The sequence below is a fragment of the Gobius niger genome (genome assembly GCF_951799975.1).
Source record: "Gobius niger genome assembly, chromosome: 11".
Lineage (NCBI taxonomy): Eukaryota > Metazoa > Chordata > Actinopteri > Gobiiformes > Gobiidae > Gobius > Gobius niger.
The window spans coordinates 20,883,579-20,907,394 of NC_136862.1; the positions used below are offsets into that span (position 1 = coordinate 20,883,579).

Genomic DNA, 23,816 nt, shown 5'->3' on the forward strand with positions numbered 1-23,816 from the left:
ATAATGTGAAAAGTCACCAGGATTAGAAGATTTCAATAATTCTCAATGGGGGCGAAAAAGATGAGAATGTGTGTCACTCTGTCATGTGTGTTCGGGTCGGGACAAGGTCATCTGTAGTTTATCAACGGCTCAAAATAACACCACGGCTTTCCAAATATACAGTACTGCGAAAACTTTGACAGTTTTTAAAGGGGCTAGATGCAAGGTGGCCATTTTATACTCACTACTGCCACCTCAGGTCATACGTGTAACTGCACCATCTATATTAAGCTCGTGCATGACGGCAATTCGGACCCGAAGCAACAACTTTTTGAGTGACAGTGCAGGATTTTAGAGGCAGTTGTGGTGAACAGGTCTGGGCTCATTCTACACATTAGGACAGGGCTGGAACATGTAGGGGGAGGAAAATACATAATTTTAACATTTTTAAACTTCGTATAGTCCCTTTAAGGAAAAGCTATGGGTGAAGACAGCTTTAACAGTGAAGAATTTGAAAAAGAAAACTTAGTTGGCAGAGATTCTTTGCAACATCTACAAATATGTTTGGACCGAGGTCTATGTTTCATAGTTTACATGAGAAATGGGACTTGGTTCTATTTCAGTGTTAAAACTATGTTTTTTGATTCATAGTTTACAAGTACAAAAACAAAAATCTATACACAAGAGTAGAGGTGCACCGATCTGATACTGGAAAAAATTTGTTATCGGGTATCGGCAACAACTATCCGATACTGAACCGATACCAGTTTTCGCTCTCAACGTCTTAAAAACACAACTTTTATCTCCTAAATCTAATCTAAGTGAATATGGGCATCATTTTAAAGCTAGGAACCTGGAGAATTCAATCGCAGCTTTAGTTTTAACCTCCGCAAATGTATTTTTGATCACCGCGCAAAATGCTGCGCTAGCAAAAGCTAGCGGGTACATGCTAATTATAACCAAAACTAATCAAGGCTGGGTCAGAAACTGTAACAGAAATACCTAAGGAAGCCTAATACAATACAATTCTATTTTAGTTTAAGAAATAACTGATCTAGCATATTTGTAATGATCAGATCACTTTATGTGGATATATTAATGTGACCTAAAGCCTGGCATATATCCAAGGATATTTAGTGTAGAAAAGTCATCGTCAAATGTTTATCCATTAGTTTATCAATAGATACTGTATAATTGATAATTGATCTGTAACATCATAACAATAAAATATGACTTTATTGATCTAAAAATGGAGCAATGAGTCAACTAAATTTTTCACTCAGAGACAAGAGCGATATGTAAATATCATGATGTCGAAAATGGTGGTTTAGTGTGACTGAGGAAAAGTAGTGCATACTTTCTGTAAATGTAGGTCAAGAAACTGAAAAAAAGAAAAATCCATTTCTCCTGCACGTGCTGTGTGACTAAGCCAAGACATCTGATCAAGAGGTCGCCCGAAAAGTAAATAACGTTGTGGACCGAAACGGTTAAATCATACACTACACACAATACACCAGATATTAATTCCCCGAAGGAAAATGTATTGAAAATAAATCCTTTCATGTTAGCTTCGGATTAAACATTTTGGCGAGTGGCTGTAGGGCTGATCTAATTCGAAGCACATACCGTCATGGCAGGCATCTCCTCGCACACATCTGACGTCCGCCGTGAGATCAAAGGTAAGGAGAGAGACAGGTACAAATTTGAAACAGAGGAGTATGAGGTCTTATCTGCGAGAGTGATGTATATTTTCCAGTAAAAAGGCTCTACATAAATAAGTTATCATTTTTTCATTACTGATATGGCCGGCTATTATCTTCTTGAGTGTTTGTAAGGTAACATTTGACGTCATTTTGTACAGTAAACCTTGTGTTTGGTGTTTACATAAAAGAGAAAGAAGAAAAACAGACAAGGTACAGAAGAAGGATCTCTGGGCACATCTCCTGACAGGCTGCATTGAATTATGGGTCAAATAGAGAGAGTTTTTACTTTGCCCTGGTTCTTTCCCAAATCAGATCTTTGAAATAGCCAAGCTAACTGTAGCTTTTAAAATACATGGAGTCAATTGTTGTGAAGAAACAACATACATTTTATTGCTATAGATGGGTTGATGGATGATATTATGTTTTTAATATCATGTGACCTTATTGTAAGAATTAAAAGAGGGTGTTATACAAAATTAACTTTTTAGAGCGCTTCCAAAAAGCACCTCCTGACTGAGGTCTTTCGTATCCAGGAAATACTTTCCTCACCTCTCGATCTCTTGAACAGGCCACCGTTTTTGCATACTGAGATATGTTCTTACTGCTTAAGACGAGTTGATTGAACACCTTAGGAGCACTTTGACTTTACTTAAGTACTCCTATGGTGTTCTTCTTAAGCCTTATAATATGGTACCCCTTTTAATCCACTTAGAAAATCGACATGTTTAATTTTGTGTGACTATACTTGGAAGAGCTTGGTCTCTTCTAACTTCACCCCCGTTTGGGTCCATGAGGAGAGGAGGAGAGGCTAAATGCTAACAACATGTTTGGTGTTTTTGCGCGACTGAGCGAACGCGTAAAGACCAGACAGGTACGAATCAACTCGTCTAAGCTCAGGTAAGAACATATCTCAGTATGTAAAAACGGTGGCCTATTCCTTTAATCCTTTCATTGCAAAGTAAAAACACTTGCCATACTTGTCTGGATAAGAAATATATCATATAGGAGACAAACACAGTGATATTTGAGAAGTGAAAAAACGTTTATATGATTTATGGAGGTGTTCTGGGCATGTCCCATTGAGACAAGGCCTCGTGGAAGGCCCAGGACACGCTGGTGGGACTATGTCTCCGAGCTGGCCTGGTGTTGTCTCGGGGTCCCCCCAGAACAGCTGGAGGAGGTGTGCGTGGATCAGGAAGTCTGGGCCTCTCTGCTGAGACTGCTGCCTCCGCGACCCGGCACCGGATAAAGCGGAAGAAAATGGATGAATGGATGATTTATGGAAAGTGTGCAAGGATTATTTAAACAAAATTAGGCCTGTGCATAAATTTAGAATTTTTTGAAAAATTGACTAAATTTTTGTGCACCTTCCTTTTGCAGAAATAACAGCCTCAAAACGCGTTCTATAGGTTCCAATTAGAGTCTGGATTCTGGCGGAATGTATTTTGGACCATTCTTCTTTACAAAACTTCTTCAGTTCAGTCAGGTTTGATGGTTTCTGAGCATGGACGCTTTACTCCGCATTACTCGTCCATACAGCATCTCCTTGTGTAAGGTGCACTGAATAGTTGAACGATGCACAGTGACACCATCTGCAGCAAGATGATGTTGGAGCTGGTCTGTGGGTTGACTGTGACTGTTCTCACCATCCTGCACCTCTGCTTATCTGAGATTTTTCTTGGTCTGCCACTTCGGGCCTTAACTAGAACTGTGCCTCTGGTCTTCCAATTCCTCACAATGTTCCTCACAGTTGAAACTGAGAGCTTAAATCTCTGAGACAAGTTTCTGTATCCATCCCCTAAACCATGATGTTAAACAATCATTGTTTTCAGGTCATCTGAGAATTGTTCTGAGGCTCCCATGTTCTTCAGAGAAGATGCAAAGTGGAGAAACACTTACAATTGGCCTCCTTAAATACCCTTTCTCATGATTGGATTCACTTGTGTATGGAGGTCAAGGGTCACTGAGGTTACCAAACCAATTTTAGGTTCTAATAATTAGTGCTAAAGGTATTGAAATCAATAAAATGACAAGGGTGCCTACATTTATGTACATGCCTAGTTTTGTTTAAATAATTCTTGCACACTTTCCATAAATCACATAAACTTTATTTCACTTCTCAAATATCACTGTGTTTGTCTTGCTGAAACTTTTTATTCAGACAACCAATGATTTATAAAGGAAAATCATGAACATTTACAGGGGTGCCCAATCGTTTGCATACCACTGTAACTTCACTTTAGCCACACAAGCCGCACAGACTTGAGGTAGTGGTTTAAGGAGATCATTAGAAAATGTGTAAGTGAAACTACTGCCTGTTCTCAGCCTGTGTTTTAGATCAAAACTGTATTTTCTAACCAACAAAGTTTAAGCTTGTGATAGATGTGTTTGAGATTATTAATAAATACCTGCAAAAACACAACCCACAGTCAGAGGTGCGTTGTTCTGGTAAAGAGAAGCCCTGAGAGGAATTCCCATTTTATCTGCCGTGCAGCGAGTGAATGTGAGCTATGTGCAGAGATATGTCCATATCATATCCTGTCCCCTTTTGAGTTAAGACCCGGACCACACAGGCCGCCCCAGCACTGATTGATTAGACAGAATTTCAGTCAGAAGGTCCGAAGTGTTTCCTTGTATCTGGCTCAAAAATAAACACACTCAAGTCAGAACGCAAGTCGACACGGGACAAGTCAAACAATGAGGCTAATCTCCACCGCTCTCTCACCACTGCTGTGTTTGTAATGCTTTGAGAGCGCAGTGAAAAGACACTTACAGCGCACAAACACTTTCCCCGGCACCTCAAACCCGCCGATGCCACGGCCTCTGACCCCACAGCTACCTACGGGGCCTCATTACCCACAATGCACCTCTTCTCCGTGGACTATCCGTGACAGCAACGTGATCTCGCCCCGTGCTGGTGTCACATCGGAGACACCCCCCAATGTATAGACACAGACAGATACAAACTGCACCAAAATAAACAATCCCCTGACATACAGTCGACACGACGCCTGTGGCTGTCAGTCAAACGGGACGCGGGCTTGGGACGAGAGATACGGGACAGGGTCAGACCTGCGCTCATTAATCATGTGTGTGTGGACTCCAGGATCGCAGCAAAGGGGAACCTGAGTCTAAGAAAGAGGCACGGAGGAAAACACAACTCACAGAGGAGGGAAATATATGAATGATTAGGTAACTTGCACCGTTTTGAAGAGTTAATTTACTATGTGCATGTCTGGTTTGTTCCCTTGAAGAAGCATATAAGCTGCTTGAAGCACAACAATAAAGGTATAAACAGGTTGCACTTAACTTAAGTACACAGTAATAACACAAGATGGTAATAGCATGGCAACAAGCTATACAGAGAGATCGCTAGGTGTAGAATGGGTGATGAAACTGGAACTTGTAGTAACTTATATTTCATGAATAAAGGCAAATCTGAACTTTAATTATCTACTTGGTAAGGATTTCCAAATGTGAAATCTACTCACATTGTTTTGTAGATGCATCAACCAAATTAGCAAAAATGTCCTCCTTCTTTCCTCTTGTTACTCTCAGAAAGCACTGTTTTTCACTTGAATATGCACAGGTCCTTTGTGTTGCAACAGCGGCCATGTCTCATTCCTTGTGGGTGGCGGAGCTTTGACACTTGGACTTGGCTCGGACTGCAGTGGGAGATATTCCCAGAAGTCCGGTTTTATCCCAAAAGCGGGAATGCAAACAATCCGACCGAACGGATACTGATGACACACACTTTCAAACAAGCACAACTGCGTCTTACCTGTTGCCGATCCAGTGGACATCCTCCCAGCAGCCTGATGAGAAAACAAACAGAATACACGAAATGAGAAAGAAATACAAATAATGGTAAATTCGGAGGTCAATATAAACGTGATGGAAGCCAAAGACGACAAACTGCACAGTAGCTGCTATGGGAAATTGACCTACATTCAAAATCCAATCCAACTAAACAAAATGGTTTTCCTGTTTATGATGTTGTGGCCCCGAAGACGCCTAATGGCTTATTTATTTCGGCATCAAGCAAGGCTTTACTGGAAGTTTTAAGAAACACATGCAGATTTTTGCTAAATTAGAGGATATCCGCCTGACCAATGAGACGAGACGCTCTCGAGGGCAGTTGTTTTGAATCATAACAAATGATGCAATTAAATTAAAGTAGGAAATTGAAGAGACACATCATGCGTCTTCGATGCTGTTTTGGAAGAGAGAGAATGGGGACATGACACAGAAACTAATCAAAATAGATGGCACTGTGTTACGATATTAGGGGATGGCCAATGAAATCTAGTTGTCTGAAATGTCCAACTTATCTTAATTAACCTACATTGTGTATTAAGGCTGGAAATTGGGAACAGTTACCTTAGAAGTGACCCCAATGACAAATAGTAAAAAGCAAAATAGAAACAGGATTTGAATGGGAACAGATATGGTTATGTTTATGGAAGATTTAAGGACTGAATTGAGTCCATGTCTGGCTTTGCTATAAGATTGTATGCAAAACCTCTACACATATTACTGGTGTCTTCTTTCTAAACTATGTGCTGTAATTGTTGTTAACAAGTGTATTTCAGGAACCAGAGTAAATCATCTGCTGTATCTTTCTTTATGCCAGGTGCCCTCTCTGATTGAGGAGTTCATTCAAGCACAGAAACACAGTCCGTTAGGGAAGCCTGGATATAACTGAATCACTGTGAAACTTGATCCCACAGTTGCTGATGCTGCACAAATTTCTCTGATCAAGGGAGTTTTATGAGCAATGGTTTCAGGAAAACCCCAGATCTGGGCAAGAGCGGAATCTACCCATGATGCACCTGCAGTTCCCATATCACATTTGGGTTTGCCATGCTTTTGGGTCATTTACTGGACATAACCAAAGTCTGGGCTTATATCAGAAATGAAACAAAGAAGTCACAGGGAGATGAAGGAGTCATAGTTTTGGATAGGACTCAAGGAACTTTTAAAAAAGTATCAACTTCAACATTTCTCCATTATTTATTCAATCATGCATTGAAAATAGTAGGGTTAGGGTTAGGTAGCCTCCTTTACTTTAATACCTTCTCAATGGGTCCTCGAGGGTTTAAGAATAATTAACAAAAATGTCGATTTTTTGTAATAAATTCCAATATGAGGATTAAACATGCCCTTACAAAGATGGTACAACTTCTAATAACGTATGAACCATTGATAAGACTGTTACTATGAGGTACAGCGTTGGCTGTACCAATAATCACTCCTTAGATCTTCACTCTGGTCTGTGTCCATATTAAACTCTTAAAGAAATACACAGATGATCCCAGTGATAATCTAAGCTACTGGGATGTGTGTGTGTGTAGTCTGTAGATACAATGTAGTACAAAACGTGGTCTAAATTTGGTGTTGAATGACAATAGGCATCTGGAGCAGTGTGTGTCAGTTTGGACAGCTGTGCTTTATCAGTCACGGTCCGGGGAAAATAAACGCTCACTTCACTGCTGGGTCTGATCCCACGGCCCCTCGCTGCTCCTCTACCTACTTACACATGCTAGCACAGAACTGCACAATAAACAACACATGCTAGCACAGAACTGCACAATAAACGACACATGCTAGCACAGAACTGCACAAGAAACGACACATGCTAGCACAGAACTGCACAATAAACGACACATGCTAGCACAGAACTGCACAATAAACGACACATGCTAGCACAGAACTGCACAATAAACGACACATGCTAGCACAGAACTGCACAATAAACGACACATGCTAAAACTACACAATAAACGACACATGCTAGCACAGAACTGCACAATAAACGACACATGCTAACACTACACAATAAACGACACATGCTAGCACAGAACTGCACAATAAACGACACATGCTAGCACAGAACTGCACAATAAACGACACATGCTAGCACAGAACTGCACAATAAACGACACATGCTAGCACGGCACTACACAATAAACGACACATGCTAGCACAGAACTGCACAATAAACGACACATGCTAGCACAGAACTGCACAATAAACGACACATGCTAGCACAGAACTGCACAATAAACGACACATGCTAGCACAGAACTGCACAATAAACGACACATGCTAGCACAGAACTGCACAATAAACGACACATGCTAGCACAGAACTGCACAATAAACGACACATGCTAGCACAGAACTGCACAATAAACGACACATGCTAGCACAGAACTGCACAATAAACGACAAATGCTAGCACGGCACTACACAATAAACGACACATGCTAGCACAGAACTGCACAATAAACGACACATGCTAAAACTACACAATAAACGACACATGCTAAAACTACACAATAAACGACACATGCTAGCACGGCACTACACAATAAACGACACATGCTAGCACAGAACTGCACAATAAACGACACATGCTAAAACTACACAATAAACGACACATGCTAAAACTACACAATAAACGACACATGCTAGCACGGCACTACACAATAAACGACACATGCTAGCACAGAACTGCACAATAAACGACACATGCTAGCACAAAACTGCACAATAAACGACACATGCTAGCACAAAACTGCACAATAAACAACACATGCTAAAACTGCACAATAAACGACACATGCTAGCACAAAACTGCACAATAAACAACACATGCTAAAACTGCACAATAAACGACACATGCTAAAACTGCACAATAAACGACACCTGCTAAAACTGCACAATAAACGACACATGCTAGCACAGAACTGCACAATAAACGACACATGCTAAAACTACACAATAAACGACACATGCTAGCACAGAACTGCACAATAAACGACACATGCTAGCACGGCACTACACAATAAACGACACATGCTAAAACTACACAATAAACGACACATGCTAGCACAGAACTGCACAATAAACGACACATGCGAAAACTACACAATAAACGACACATGCTAGCACAGAACTGCACAATAAACGACACATGCGAAAACTGCACAATAAACGACACATGCTAGCACAGAACTGCACAATAAACAACACATGCTAGCACAGAACTGCACAATAAACGACACATGCTAAAACTACACAATAAACGACACATGCTAGCACAGAACTGCACAATAAACGACACATGCTAGCACAGAACTGCACAATAAACAACACATGCTAAAACTACACAATAAACGACAAATGCTAGCACAGAACTGCACAATAAACGACAAATGCTAGCACAGAACTGCACAATAAACAACACATGTAAGCACAGAACTGCACAATAAACGACAAATGCTAGCACAGAACTGCACAATAAACAACACATGCTAGCACAGAACTGCACAATAAACAACACATGCTAGCACAGAACTGCACAATAAACAACACATGCTAGCACAGAACTGCACAATAAACAACACATGCTAGCACAGAACTGCACAATAAACGACAAATGCTAGCACAGAACTGCACAATAAACAACACATGCTAGCACAGAACTGCACAATAAACGACAAATGCTAGCACAGAACTGCACAATAAACAACACGTGCTAGCACAGAACTGCACAATAAACGACACATGCACTACACTAAACATCACAAAATGCTTGTAAAAACACAAAACACAAAAACTGTAGACATGCTAAACATAAAATACTAGCATAAAACTAGCATCATGAACAAAATTAAAGACATAATATACTATGAATGCAAGCTAGCACATAAGCGCGGCAACAAACAGAAGCTATAACTAAACTATGACGTATTATTGTTATGATACAATGTAGCCACCAGCACTCTTTTTTTCTCTATACTCTATTATTGGAAATGGCAATACTTTTACTATCTTGTGATAGGATACTGATATTATAGTAATTATGTGAAATGTTGAGCAGCCTCAAAGCACGCACATCAAAACACAAGCACAAAGCACACGTGGACCAGAGCTAATATTTCAACCACTCCAGGATCAGGAGGGCAGGCTCCCCACGTCGAAGGAGGCATTACAGAAACATGTCACATTACATTCAGCTGAATTTGGGCTTCTGCAGGCAACTTTTCACAGGGTCAAAACTCAAGCGCTATTATTTGTGGATGTATTACTGAGACATGAACTTGATTTGAATGTTTCCATGGCCTACTTTTCGACCTCCCGAATCACAAAACAATATAAATGCAAACCTTAGCAAAACAAAGTATGTCTGAATTTCTTTCAATAAATCCTTCACCCAAATTAGTTCTACCGAATAACAAAGACGGATCTTTATAGTGGAGTAGACACAATAGGCATTAGGAACATCTCACTGTAAATGAACCCACTGACCCCCTTTATGTCTTGATTCCACAATTTATCGATTCTTGTTTTTAGTTCAGTGCTTCTCAGATGTAAATGTTTGTTGGCATTTCCTTGCTTTTCATGGCACAGTCCTGTTTCTGCCTTGTGTATTTAGACTTTACATTAAATTCCAGACTGCACAAGAAGCTGCACGTTTTTCATCAACCACTGCTCCAAAATCAACAACATATGTCAAATCATTCCTTTTTGCGTCAAAGATGTTATGTTCTTTTTTCATTCAGCTGTGAAGCATCTGTTCTGTTTCTCAAACATGGGTATGGGGAACCCTGGAAACATGCAAGCACCTAGCAAGGAATACTTGGAATTTTTTCAGATTAAAAAGAAGCTAAAACTTAATAACCTATGGAGCACACATTTTTACATTGCTTAGTAATTTACAAATGTTTCAACATATTGCAAGCTATAATATCAAAGTAGTGAGACATGAGGTGTCACATGCGGCTATAATACTGTGTTTTGTAGCTTGCATTGTTTGTTTACAGCGACCCATTGTTTTTGTAATAAACTCCTATTGCAATGCAATATTGGACTTACAGATTTTTCAGTGATATTTATTATAAATAGTTGCTTCACATCTCGGCTGAATCATTGATACTGAACTATTTGTGGAATGACAGTATTGATACTGATGCACTGATTTATGATGGAATTAGTTTTTAGTCTATTATGTCGGCCTACTGTATATAGCTGGCTCAACCCAGTATCATCCAGGCCCCCCTGGAAATTTTGCCTGGGGCCCCAGGGCACCCTTGCTACACCACTGGTTGCAGTTTTGACTAGCTTTAATGATTGATTGAATAAATGCAATGTAAAACCTAATAAAAATGTTACACTGTTCTCCAGCCTCTAACATATCAACTTGTGCACAAAAATGAGTTTGCTGAGTGACCAGCAGATCTAGCTGGGGTAGCTCTTGTTGCCGCAGTGCTGACTCCAATAAAGATGACCTTGCATTTCTCGGGACGGTACGAGCTGCCTCATCCTTTTACTGTGACTGTATTGACACAACAGCAGAAAGCCTGGACATGAGCTCAGAGCCAGAAAGCACATTTAAACAAATGGAAAAACACAACAAAACATTTACTCCGAGTACTAACCAGAGAGGTCACAAGACAATTTGTGTCGTTGCCAATCCATAATAAATGGAGAGAGAGTGTTTACATCTGACACATGTCACATGTCAGTTCCGTATGCAGATGCACATGTGGAGGCAATGGAGGAAAAGGAACTCAAAGATGCAATATGGGTCATGGATGAAATATTGAGTTTGTTTAGTAGTTTGATAGTTATCAATAAAATTGACCAACAAATAATTGAATAATGGGCTCTAGGGTCAAAACAAAAGTGAGTGAAGAAGAGCATTAGATACAGAAATAAATCATATTCATCGTCATATTGATATTTGAGTAATGACTCCATCAGTCCAGGTCCCGGTCGGTGTCTAATTACAGAAGCTGCAGCAGACTGTAACCTACTTATTATTAGAGACTAAATATAGACAACGTGCTCTTGGGATGACAAATGGAGCCAGGTCCCAAAATCTATGATGTTTGCCAATCTTTGGGAACGCATTTTCAAAAATATAAAAAAAATTTTCCATCTAACTTCTTCCGTCTAATTATTTGAGGGGTAATACCTGTGGTAGTAAAGTATTATTCAGATGTATCACTTAGTTCAATGCTATTTCCAACACAATCCACCTTGATAAAATAACATTACAGCTGTTCAGTTTGTGTCATGACTCGCAGGTTTTTGTGACAGAATTTAAGATGCTCAAATTAAGTTCCATGTAAAATGATGTGGATCCTGGTTAGCTGCATGACTTACTCAAAGTATCCAGTGCCAATTCTAATATGAGGAGATAGATAAGGCTGTCATTTCTATGTTCTAAAACATACATTCACTTTGCAAGAAGGAAAGTTCCATAGGCGCTCATGGCCCATTGGCACAGAATAGTCACACAGTAACAGTAACAGTTATATATATAAATTTCAGTTTCCCAAAAAAAAAAAAACACCACACACGCACACAAATAATCTGTCACATGCACTTTAAGCCTTGAGAACATACTACACTATTTTGCAGTGTCAATATGCAAATCAGCTAAATTATCATGCATTTGCACGGGTCCTAAATCTGTTTACTCTTAAGACCGCAAGCCTTCCGTAAAATGGAGGAGCTCATCTGCACATTTGTGATTCCAATCATGAGCTGTCCTTAGACATTCAGAGTGACACAGATACTACTGACCCTGGCCCGTCGCGCATGGAGGTGCATGGGGGAGGACAGAGAGGAGCGGGTCAGAGGTCGGCTGCGGGTCAGAGGGCGAGAGCGGCGTCTCTGTGGCTCAAGTTTGTCTGAAGATCGGCCGTTGTCCAGGCTCAGGGAACGTCCGGGCGTCCTGCTGAACACCGGAGCATCCTGGGTGGAGAGAGAGAGAGAGAGAAGGGTCATCCTTTAACTATACAAAACACTAAAACTCCTTGTGGCTAGACAAAACAATCCCTATCTTTTGGAATAATTGATATTAATAATCGATTTGAACATAGATAGAGTGTATATGTTCCTCTACGTCTTACTCTCTTCCAGCCGCCAGTAGTAGCTCTGTGTTATGAGATCTTTTCTTGGTGTTTGACTCCGGTGTTATGGTTCGCCTATTTACAAAATTCCCTCTTTATCTAACTGTCCCCAACTGTGCCCAGTATCTCGACAACAGCGGAAAGTCCGTTGAGGCCTGACCTAATGAGATCACTATTGCGCACACGTCACTTTGAAGCGATGCAAAAGACCCCTGAGTTAAAAAATGTGTATATGTTTTGCCTGTGACACTGACTGGCCACCCACCAAAAGCCCATAGATGCACAAAGTCAGTCAGCAGTTTGATTACAACTGCAAAGTATGCCTGAGCCGCCCGAACTGCGAAATTATTCCTCTAACTAGTTACAATTACACACATTTTCCCTTTGCTCCACACACAAAGCCTGTCTGTGTTCAAACTTCCCGCTTTGACCCCGGGGACTGTTTCCATCGGAGAAATGGCGCTAGCTGAGCTATTTTTTGTAACTATAAAACAGTCCCATCAAGAACATTATGTTTCAGAAACAAAGTCCAGTTTCAGTTTCTTCTCATTTTAGTTTGGTTTCATAATTCAAGTGTTTGAGGGAGTTTATGAGGGTAAGTTCCCAATGCAGTTTTTAATAGACCATGTAACCCTTCCAGTAATGTCATTAACACAGCGGTTTAAGTCTTTTATGAGGGATATTGTCTAAAATAGGCCATCACAAAAAAAGTCTCCATTCAAACCAGCATTTGGTTTTATTATTAAAATCCTGGCTGACCAAATTATCCGTTCCTGGGAAGAGATCCAAGACAGAAGCCAAAACATAACTGGATTTACTGGCTTGTAAACTCTGAGCCAAGTTGTCGCCATATTTGTCCAAACTGCACTGAATGGGAATGAGTAATGATAGAATGAAATAAAACGCAGATAAAGATATGAATGAGTAATCCTTATATCACATGGTTTTAAAATATTCCAAATTAACTTTTTGGAGAACAACATTTGGGAGTTACATTGAATCCACCGAGCCACTAAACCCTAAAGTCGCACAAAACGGCGATTGAATCAAATACTTCATGCGGCATAGAAACCGGAATATGAATCATGTGTCTCGGCTCGGACGTACTATATTGTGTAAATGTGGATATTATCTATCTCAGACTCAGATCTAATCACTTCAGATTCGCTCAAATTCAAAGCATTCTTCAGATCAGACACAGTCTTCGTCCAAAAATGGCCGAAGCAGAAAACAGCTCCGAGTGTCGCCTCCGAGGCATAAAAAGGTTATGCATTTCTGATCTGGGCTGAGGCCACTACATTTTTACTACCCCATAAATATTTGACATTTTTCTGTATAAATGAGCCCTTTCTCCTCTTTCACAGCAGGGCAGACAGCTGCACTAATCATCTTATTTTTATTGATCACAGTGCCCCACTTAGGTCTTTGAGTGTCCCACATATTCAGATGGGGTTATGGCAATTACTCGGGCCATAAAACAGATTGTATTGTTACTTTTTTTATTTATTTTTGTTACTGATAGGCACACAGTTTGGGTTATACTGTTGCCAACAAAACAAAACATGCTCCTAATGATGAGCTACAAACAGAAAATGCTAATTTTGCACTGGGTACTGAAAGAATTGATTTGGATGAGACCTAAACCATCTCATATGTGGCCTTTAGTCAACATCTCCATGGAGACAAGCTGACGTCCACACAAGGGCTGCAACTAACGATTGCTTTGGTAATCGATTAATCTACCGACTATTTTTTATGATTAATCGATTAATCGCTTGGCTGGGAATGGTGTGTGAAAATTTTATTTTTTCATTTTTTTTAATCACATAAAGCTAAAGTGGTGCAGCTTGAAGACAGGCTCTTAGTGCCAATTCTGCTTCTGATTGGATGAGACACAGACAGATGTTTATGAAATTTTCAATGAACAGACACTACAGACCCTGGATTTAAAAACAAGTAAATTTCCATCAAAAAAGAAAAAAAAGAAAAATTCATTTTGAGTCTGTGTTTACTAGTAAACAATGAATCGATTACTAAAATAGTTGTCAACTATTTCAATAATCGATTAATCGAGCAGTTGTTTCAGCCCGAGGAGCCGCTCACACACACGTTTGTTTGTTTTGTTCATTTTTCTGGAATAAATTAAATGGTTGCACTTCATTCTAATAAATTTTAATCTTAATAAGCCAAGACTTTGGTCGTCATCTCCTTGTCACTTGTAACCATGTAGCTGTTTGCATAGTATGTCAGATGCCCCGTCTCCAAAGACTGGGAGTGGCCATCCTGCGCTTTCCAAGTTGCTCCACAAAGCTTTTCAATATTTTTATTAAGAAAAAAACACACAAAAACTAGTTTGTAACAGACTAATTTTCAGAACATGTTGCACACAAACACCACATTGGCCACTAACTGCCCTGGATGTGCTCCACAAGTATGTCCAAAGCTCAAGTAACTCTCTGCCATATTCATTTAGTAAAAGTAGCTCAAGTCACAGGAGGAAAAAGTTGGAGACGGTTGTTCTGGTATTTATAAAGACTTGGGATGTATCGTACTTACCTCAGTAATTACCCTGGTATATTTTAAACAATTATTCACAAGCCTTTCTTATACAAATGTCCCAAGCCTGGATAAGCTTTGCCAAGGAATAATTAATTAATGCAATAAACTGAAACGACAGTGGCTAGACAAGTCATTCTTGACATATAATTCATTTCAAATGGGTCATTTTTGCTTTGGTAGAAAAATGTAACATGATTTTGACACTTTAGTAATTGTCTTGTCTAACCACATTATGTAATGCAGTGATACGACCTGATAAAACTGTGTGCTGTTCGTTTGGTCGACTTTGCAGACACTAAAATGACTTTGATTAAATTCTCCCTCTTTTAAGAGAATATTTGATTTTATGGGGATTCCTCCGGCTCACTTTTGTTGCTTTAAGAGGTATTTGAGGTTACCAGATTTACACGGCGTAAGCATAATGAGCCTTAAGGAATGTATAGAGTGGGAGGCACTGGTGTTTACAAAATCACCCTGAAACAACCTTCTAAACATGTGGAATAGCCAATTTTAATCATCAAAAATAAATCCAATAGAGTAACAAGTATATACGTACTATATATCAATTAGAAAAACAGTATTTGAAGGCTTATTGTAATTATTCGATGGACAAAACTAATATATACATGAAACTATGTATATATTAGATAAATTTGCAAAAAAAAGAAAATAAAACGGTTCATCTGGACTAAAACAAGTCCAACAACAATGAAAGTAAATTAGGTAAAACAGAACTTTCTATGTTACCATTTTTGTTACAAGTTTTTGTTTTAGGCAGATGCGGCTTCTTGCAATGTGAATGTTGCATCACCCGATATAGCAATAACTTGGCGAAAATTAAGACATTAATTAATTACAAACATACATACATGTCACATTACTATTTCTAGAGATGCAGCGATATATATATACAGTGGGGAAAAAAAGTATTTGGCCAAAATCCAATACAATGTCTATGTGAAACTGACCAAATACTTTTTTTCCCCACTGTATATATATATATATATATAGGCCGTTTTCAAATATGCGTTCTTGTCCGTGCTTGTGTGCTCATAGTTCTGTCCCATTCTTGATTAGTTGCCGCTAGCTTTAATATACTGTTGCTTGCCGCGGCATTTTGCACTTGGATCAAAAATGTGCTTTAGGAGGTTAAAACTAAGTGATTGAATTCTCCTGAGTCTGAGCTTCAAAATGAGGTACAGCAATATGTCAGTATTCACTGCGATTTAGTTGGTGAAAGTTGTGTTTTTAAAGCTTTGCGAGCCAAAACTGGAATCGGTTCAGTATCGGAGAGTATTTGATGGGGCTGGGACGATCCACTTTTGTCATGATCCGATGCGCATCACGATACTCAGGGGCCGATACGTATTGCGATAGTAATTATGATTTGTAATATGTTTACCTTAAAATGTATAAAAAGAAAACAGTCACGTGTCTAAAGTTTATAAACTCAGTGCCATTTGACAGTTATTGAAGTGTTATGATCGAAAAGTGAATTAACAATGTAACAGTGCTGTTACTGGAAAACAAAGTAATGCAGGATAAAAATGCCTTCAAACACAAGTATTGAAAGTATTGCGATACTTGAGAAAGTATCGATACTTGGTATTGCAGCACAAAGTATTGCGATCCAAATCCGATATTTTGTCCCAGCCCTAGTAGTTGATACCAGTATCGGATTGGTGCGTCCCTAATTCAAACGCAGAAAAGCTAAATCATCGACTGGACTGGGTTTTGGGTAAAAGTGTCTTTTTCTGACCAAAAGAGCTAAGAAGAAGCTTCTTTGACTAGAAGCGAAGCAACCTCAACTTTTCCAAAACCCAGTCCAGTTGATGATTTAGCTTTTCTACGATGGATACTCCTTGGATGAATGACAGCCTTGACAAACATTACTAGTACAAAGACGGTGCAATGCAATACAACAATGTCTTTGAACAGTTAATTCAAACACTTACTCAACTGAATGTAATAACGACAGAGTGCCCTTACTACCACCTACCTCTGCATCTAAAAACTCCATTAACAACAATGAGCTTTTACTGTCTATGGGAGATTGATGCTGTTGCCAGATGCAGTCGTTTTACAGGCAGAAAAACAACAGCCTTGGAGAAGAGCCAGACTGAGGCTATTAACTGTAATTAATGCATTGCTATTTAAAAAGGGGGGAAGTCTGCAGGTCGAGCACATTGACTTGATGTGTGTGGTATGCGGTAAGTCCGTGCAAGATATACCTCTTGTCTTGACAACATTAAAGAACTTTGCTCTACCCACTCACAGCCACTTGAACCTGTTTAGTATTTACACAACCTGGTCACCTTATCTTAACATAGAAGTGATAAAATAAAGATGACGCACTGAACAAAAAAGAGCACTAAAATATGCTTTTACTGCTCTATCTTCACCCAGTCCTGTCCTCACTCATCAACAGGAAACCTTTGATACTAAGTCAAAAAAGACCTTCCACAGCAGATGTAAATTTATCCTACCTGAGTGTTGAGTTGTTCGATGGAGTCTGAAGGGGAGGAGCTGGCGTCTCGAATCCCGTCGTTGATCTGATCCAACTTCTTCATCAGGAGCGTCATTGAGTCCCCGTCCGCCGCCTGAAAACGTGATACGCACACGGGTCGGTCTGAAGTAAACTTTCAGGATTTCATTCAAACAGACGCCTTTCTTTGCCTCAACGATAAATGCTGTTTATTTCCTCCTCGCAGGCCTTAACGCTGAGGGGCTTGATTGCCGGGGCTGGACACTGGCCCTTCACACATGCGGACTGTGTGTTATAGCTGTGAGTGTGGAGGAGGTGACACCTTCTCAAAGACATTATTGTGAAGCAAATAGGAACAGAAAAGCCAGTGGCAGGACTAGGTTAGGAAATGTGCCTTCTGAAGATATATGAAATCTGTATTACAATCATGTTTTGTATGAAATAAATGTGTTGTTATTGAGGGTAACTGAATGGGAAACTATCTAACTAGAGGTCTAGACTACAGGACAACCAAAAGAACACCTCATATGAATCCTGTATTTAGTTCTTTGCAGAGGAAATTGTTTTACTTAATCCCAGCCTTCGAGATTTAATAATTGTGACAATTCATTTAAATGATTATTTTGTGTCAGTGATTTACCTTGAAGCCCTAGTTGTTGCACTGGAGACTTCTTCTTATCTAAATAAATAAATGTGGTATTGAATGGTCTACATCAGGGGTGTCCAAAGTGCAGCCCGGGGGCCAAATGCGGCCCTCAGACCAATTTATGGTGGCCCTTGGCCTCTTCCTGTATCGGTACACATCACCAGAGATGCACCTTTTTATCTGAAATGTAATAATTCTATACAATTCTAACCGAACAACTAACATTTTACTGTGAGACTGAGCTGGCATGAAGGTTTTAAGCTTAAATAGAGGTATGGGGCACAATTTAAACCTCTGCTAGTCGAAGGTTTTGCGGCACTAACTACCGATCTACGGCCCTTCACCCTGTGTACGCTTCAATATGCGGCCCCCCATGTAAAAAGTTTGGACACCCCTGGTCTACATACATTGGCATCTCAAAAATAAGAGGACTGATTGATCATTTTCTTCTTTCTTGTTTTTGTAAAGTCAGATGATGTGAATAAATAAGCAAAAAAGTCCTTTCAATTGTAGAAAAAAACAGCAAATTCAATATAGTTAAGCATATTATGTGTATGTGCCATTCATTCGTCCTCCTACAAGAGAAACTTGTTTTATGGGCAATACAGAAATAACATAAAACGCCTCTAACTGATATAAAATATGAAAGCCCATATTGTTAAGATAGTTATGTAACAAATATGCTGTAATATGTACTGTATTAGCCTAGCTGCATGTTCCCTCTCTTTCTCTGCTCCAATAGGACTATGACTGAGACACTTGTTTGGCGGGCTTCAGGAAATGAACAAACTGCTTTGTTTTGGCCAATCCCAGAGTCCCAGAGGCTGATAGCGGCACACAGGACCCCTTTTCAAGTCCAAACAGGCCACACATACATGCACCATACCACCCTTCTCCTCCTCTCCCTTTATACCCACCCACTCCCTCACTCACACGGCCCATGCCCAAAAACCAAGCACACTGACCAGTCGAAAAAAAACCATCTACATTAACGGCCTGGCAGTGCTGTCATTTCCTGTGGAGGTGCAGCCCCCACATCTCCCTCGACCCTTCACACACGGGACACTGAGGGGCTGTGTACTGGGAGCTATTTTTAACCCACAATTTGCAGGAAAGGCTTGGAGTAAGGAGAGAGAGCTGTACAATATTAAAAATACACCATAAGGAATGTGCTACAGCTATTTTGGTCGTTTAGTGGCAGAACCAGGAACTATTAACTAGGAGTATTTCTGGCATTTAACAAGAATATAAAGAAGTATTGAAGTTGAAGATTGCTATTATTTTTATTCATTTTATTGTGCAAGCCTGGTGTAAGTATAACATCTGAAGACTGTTTCACCTACAATTTTAATAATATGGAGGTACAGTATGTGGTTCACGATGGAGTGCTCTCAAGGTTCATTAATTGTTAATAAGCTTTTTCTCTCTCTCGCTGTATTTTCACAAGGAGCTGAGGCCTTAATGCATCACAGTGTCTACTGACAGCACACTTACTCAGAAATGCCTCGCCAAGATCTTTTCATTTTCACAATGACCTGTCTCAAGGTTTGCACAGCCATTAACTTGATGTTTTGTCTCAGTGAAGATGTTTATTTTACAGGCCTACATGATTTGGGGGATTTTTTGATTGCATGGCTGATTAAAAAAATGCCACTTCAACCAGCTGAGCCTGGTTTGAAGCTGCATATTAAGGTCCTGCCACCAAAAATTCAATCACCGAGCTTCAACTAAGGTAGACGGTGCTGGGATCTTGAAAGTGAGAGAACCCCATTAGGTTCGTTGCATACTGGATTTAGTCATTTTTGTTCTAGTCTGCTCAGACGCATGCAAAATGATGCAGAGTGACCGAACAACCCCCGAGTTTCAGCCCATTCCACAACAACAGTAGGTTAACGAATCAAAACTGGTTTTGTGTAAACAACAGCGACATAGGACTACGGTAGATCTAACTCTCTGAAACGTCTTTCATTCTAAATTATTTAAAACTCACGCTACAATTGCTTGTACAATTGTTATAACATGCTTGATTGTTTAAAGAGCTACTTATACAACAGAAAACAACATGTGAACATGGGTGAGTTGAAATCTGATTATTTAAATGCCACATATGGTGTCCCTCAGGGTTCGGTACTAGGTCCAGTGTTGTTCATCTTGCATATTAATGACATGTGTAAAGCATCTAAACTGATCAAATATTGTTTTTGCCGATGACACAAATATTTTCCATTCAGATCAGAATGTCGACAAGTTATTTGAAACAATAAGTGCAAATGTGCAAATTAAAACTATGGTTTGATCAGAACAAACTGTCACCTAAGTAAAACTAAATATATGTTAGAGAAAAATTAAAGGGGGGGTATGCAAAATCGACTTTTTCAAGCTTTTCATCATCTTATTATGTCACTCCCTCATTAAAAACATGCCTGAAGTGTTGCCTTGGCACATTCATGTATTTTTCAGTAATCTGTAAAAACTCTGATGGCGGCCATTTTAGGGATAGGTTTGCCTGAGTCCTCCTAGGAACGCCCCCACCTCCCGGAGACGCCTCCAAGCTTTCGTCACCAGCCGAGTAACCAACCACTGCTCCTCAGCAGAACCCCCTCCCCACTGATGCCACAGACAGAGTGTGGAGGGGGCGTGTCGGAAAGGGACAGAGGTTCTTAAAGAGACAGAGGCCTATTTCAAGACATTCACTACAGCCATTTTGAGAGAGCAATTTTATACAAGGCAGTTATTCTAATTTACTGCATTTCCAGACCAACAGAAGGTTTCATCATCATTGCAGTGTGATATAGACTGGTGCTATGTGATTGAAAAAAGCATAATACCCCCTCTTTAATACTGAAGCAAAAGCCCAAATCAAGGAGGTGGAGATGGAAAGAGTTAATGAAAAAACATTTCTTGGGATTTTAATTGATTCCAACTTACTCTGGAACATTAAACTTATTGAAAATAAAATCTCTTAAAGCACTTCAATAATAAATAAAACCAGACATATGCTGGATTATAAATCACTTCACACTCTCCACTGTATGCTAGTCCTACCACTTCTAATATATTGTATTGAGGTCTGGGGGAATGGCTACAGCAGTACTACAAATATACTTGTCCTTCTCCAAAAAAGAGCAATTTGTGTAACTCATAATGCTGGATATAGAGATCATACACATCCTCTTTTCCTAAAGTCAAATCCACTTAAATTGAAGGATCTAATCAACTATTTCACCCCATTAATGATGTAATGTATTCAGGATTTCTTTCGACAACAGGAGGAATGGTATAGATTAAGGGGGCACATGCATTTCAAAACTCCAGTTGTCCAAACCTGCAGGAGGAGTTTCTGCTTTGCTGTTGGCGGAGTAAAACTATGCCTTGTATTGTTATGTATTACTGTGTATGCATTATTATTATTGATACGTTGTTCGAAATAAACTAAACTACACTAAACTAAACTAAACTAATACAACATATGCAACTGCTGGTCAGAATGTATCAAATCTGAAGATGAAGTTGATTTTTGTTTCAAATTCCACTCATTATTTCATTTCAAAGTTGCTGCCCACATTATGCGGTGTGACGAAACGACCCGGGCAGAAACATCCCAAGAATGTGCGGTCACAAAGGGCCCTTTCTGACTTTACATGTATTTGAATGTGCGTGGCCAATAAGTGACTTGAAAACTACTTGTTCAAAGTCTGTGAAGGACAAGAAAAAACCCGCACACTGAGAACAAATCTTTTCATTAAGGGCCAAAGAGGCGGTAGCGTCGTGCCAGAGGGCTGCGGTGGGACGGTGCCAACGGAGCAGGGGCACTATGCGACAGGTGCAGGAGCTGTGAGGAGCAGGATTACAATAATGACTTTGCACACTGGGAGATGGAAATACCAGGACCGGACCCAGCAAAAAATGGGAAGAATTTAAGAAACCTGCCAAAATGTGACCGTTCCTCACTACTGGAACACCAACGCACAACTTTTCCTCTTTCATTTCAAAAACACCTGCATAAAGTAAAAGCCACACAGCGGAACATTCCAGGACAGAAGTAACTGTGCCCCCCATTGACACATAATGTTACAAAACAAAAAAACATACTCTCAAAGCAACTCTAACAACGCGATTTTTACAGTGTGTTTGCAAACTGAAGGGGCCGTAACGTTTGCCTAACTTCAGTCAAACACATTGGTATCTAAATGTAATGCACAGTATCTCCCAGGTCTTTTTCTTTGCCAAACTGGTATAGGCAATACAAAATAAAATACATGGTTTAAAACATCAACCACATCCAATCCGGAACTCCAATCAAACTGTGAAGAGATGCAGCACCAACTGAGCATCAAGCATTTGCCTCCCTCTAGTGGAGGATATAGACATTACACCATCACACCCTGTGGAATGAAGTCATCATGAGCTCTACAAAGCAAATGTAGTTAGAGTTTTAATAAATTAAACACAATTCTTGGTTTTCTTACCTCTGTGCCCTTGTTTTGCTCCTTGTTCTTCCCCCCATCTGTAGCTTCGACTCGGCCCTTGCTGCTCCCGTCACCGCTCCTACTGCTGCTGCTGGGCTTCTGCCAACCACAAGTGCTACTACTAGGCTGGGCATCCGGTCTCTTCCTCAAGCACTTCCTATTCCTGCTCAAGTTTCTACGGCGACGACTGACCAGGAATTCCTTATATTGTGAGGCCTCAGGAAAGTCATCATCATCATCATCATCATCATCATCATCATCATCCCCCTCGCTCTCTACTGTAGTGGAGGAGGAAGAAGAAGAAGAAGACCCTGGGCTGGACTGAGGGTTCTCATTGGTGAAGACGGTGTCATTTTCAAAGTCCGAAAACACAATGGCGCTGGGTTTGTGTTTGACTATCCTCAGCAGATCGTGGGGGGGTTCCTCAGAGGTTGACTCTGCAGAAGTCACGCCGTCTTCATGTTTGTCGTCAAGATAATTGTGGGACGATTTCTCTCTGTCCATTTCTGAGACGGGACAGTTGAAGTTCATAGTTACAAGTGTCCCATTTTCTAAAACAGGATCTTTATGGCGGGATGCCTCACTACCTTCCCCTATAGGTGATACTACTTGATCATCTAAGTCACTTGTCACGTAAAGATCCTCCAAATAACCACAGTGTCCGTAATTCACATTGTTCTTGCAGGTTAACTCACAAAAAGAGATGCCATCCCTTTGAGGTTCGTTCCCAGTCGATGCGTTGCTGTCCGGTGAGCCGGGGGCACCTTGTAACACAGGAACAGGCTCAGACATGCTGTTGGGGTTATTAGAGGCTGGAGCAGGAGCCAGAACTTGACCTTGAAGTTTCAGTAAAGGGAGAGCGACTGCCTGAGGGTACTCCGGCTTGTTGAACCGCTGCTCGATAAGCAGAGCTGCCACTGGGCCTTCATGCATCACTGGCCGTCTGCATCTGACAAGACTTTGATGACAATTTGGTCTTCAGGCCCTTATAACCAAGCCTGATGGGTTTTCAGTGTAGGTTAAGCTTCAAAAATATAGCATCTATATC

The 23,816-nt window shown here is 40.2% G+C and overlaps 1 protein-coding gene across 1 annotated transcript; it reads right to left on the reverse strand.

Moving 5' to 3' along the window:
- Window positions 1–5,300: 5,300 nt before the first annotated feature.
- LOC306970772 (uncharacterized protein) lies at window positions 5,301–23,701 on the reverse strand (the record flags this gene model as incomplete). The annotated part of the gene is made up of 5 exons (XM_079566800.1): window positions 5,301–5,347; window positions 5,464–5,497; window positions 12,281–12,451; window positions 17,655–17,768; window positions 22,769–23,701. The coding sequence occupies 5 exons, from the start codon at window positions 23,699–23,701 to the stop codon at window positions 5,301–5,303; spliced, it is 1,299 nt and encodes a 432-aa protein (XP_079422926.1).
- Window positions 23,702–23,816: the final 115 nt, after the last annotated feature.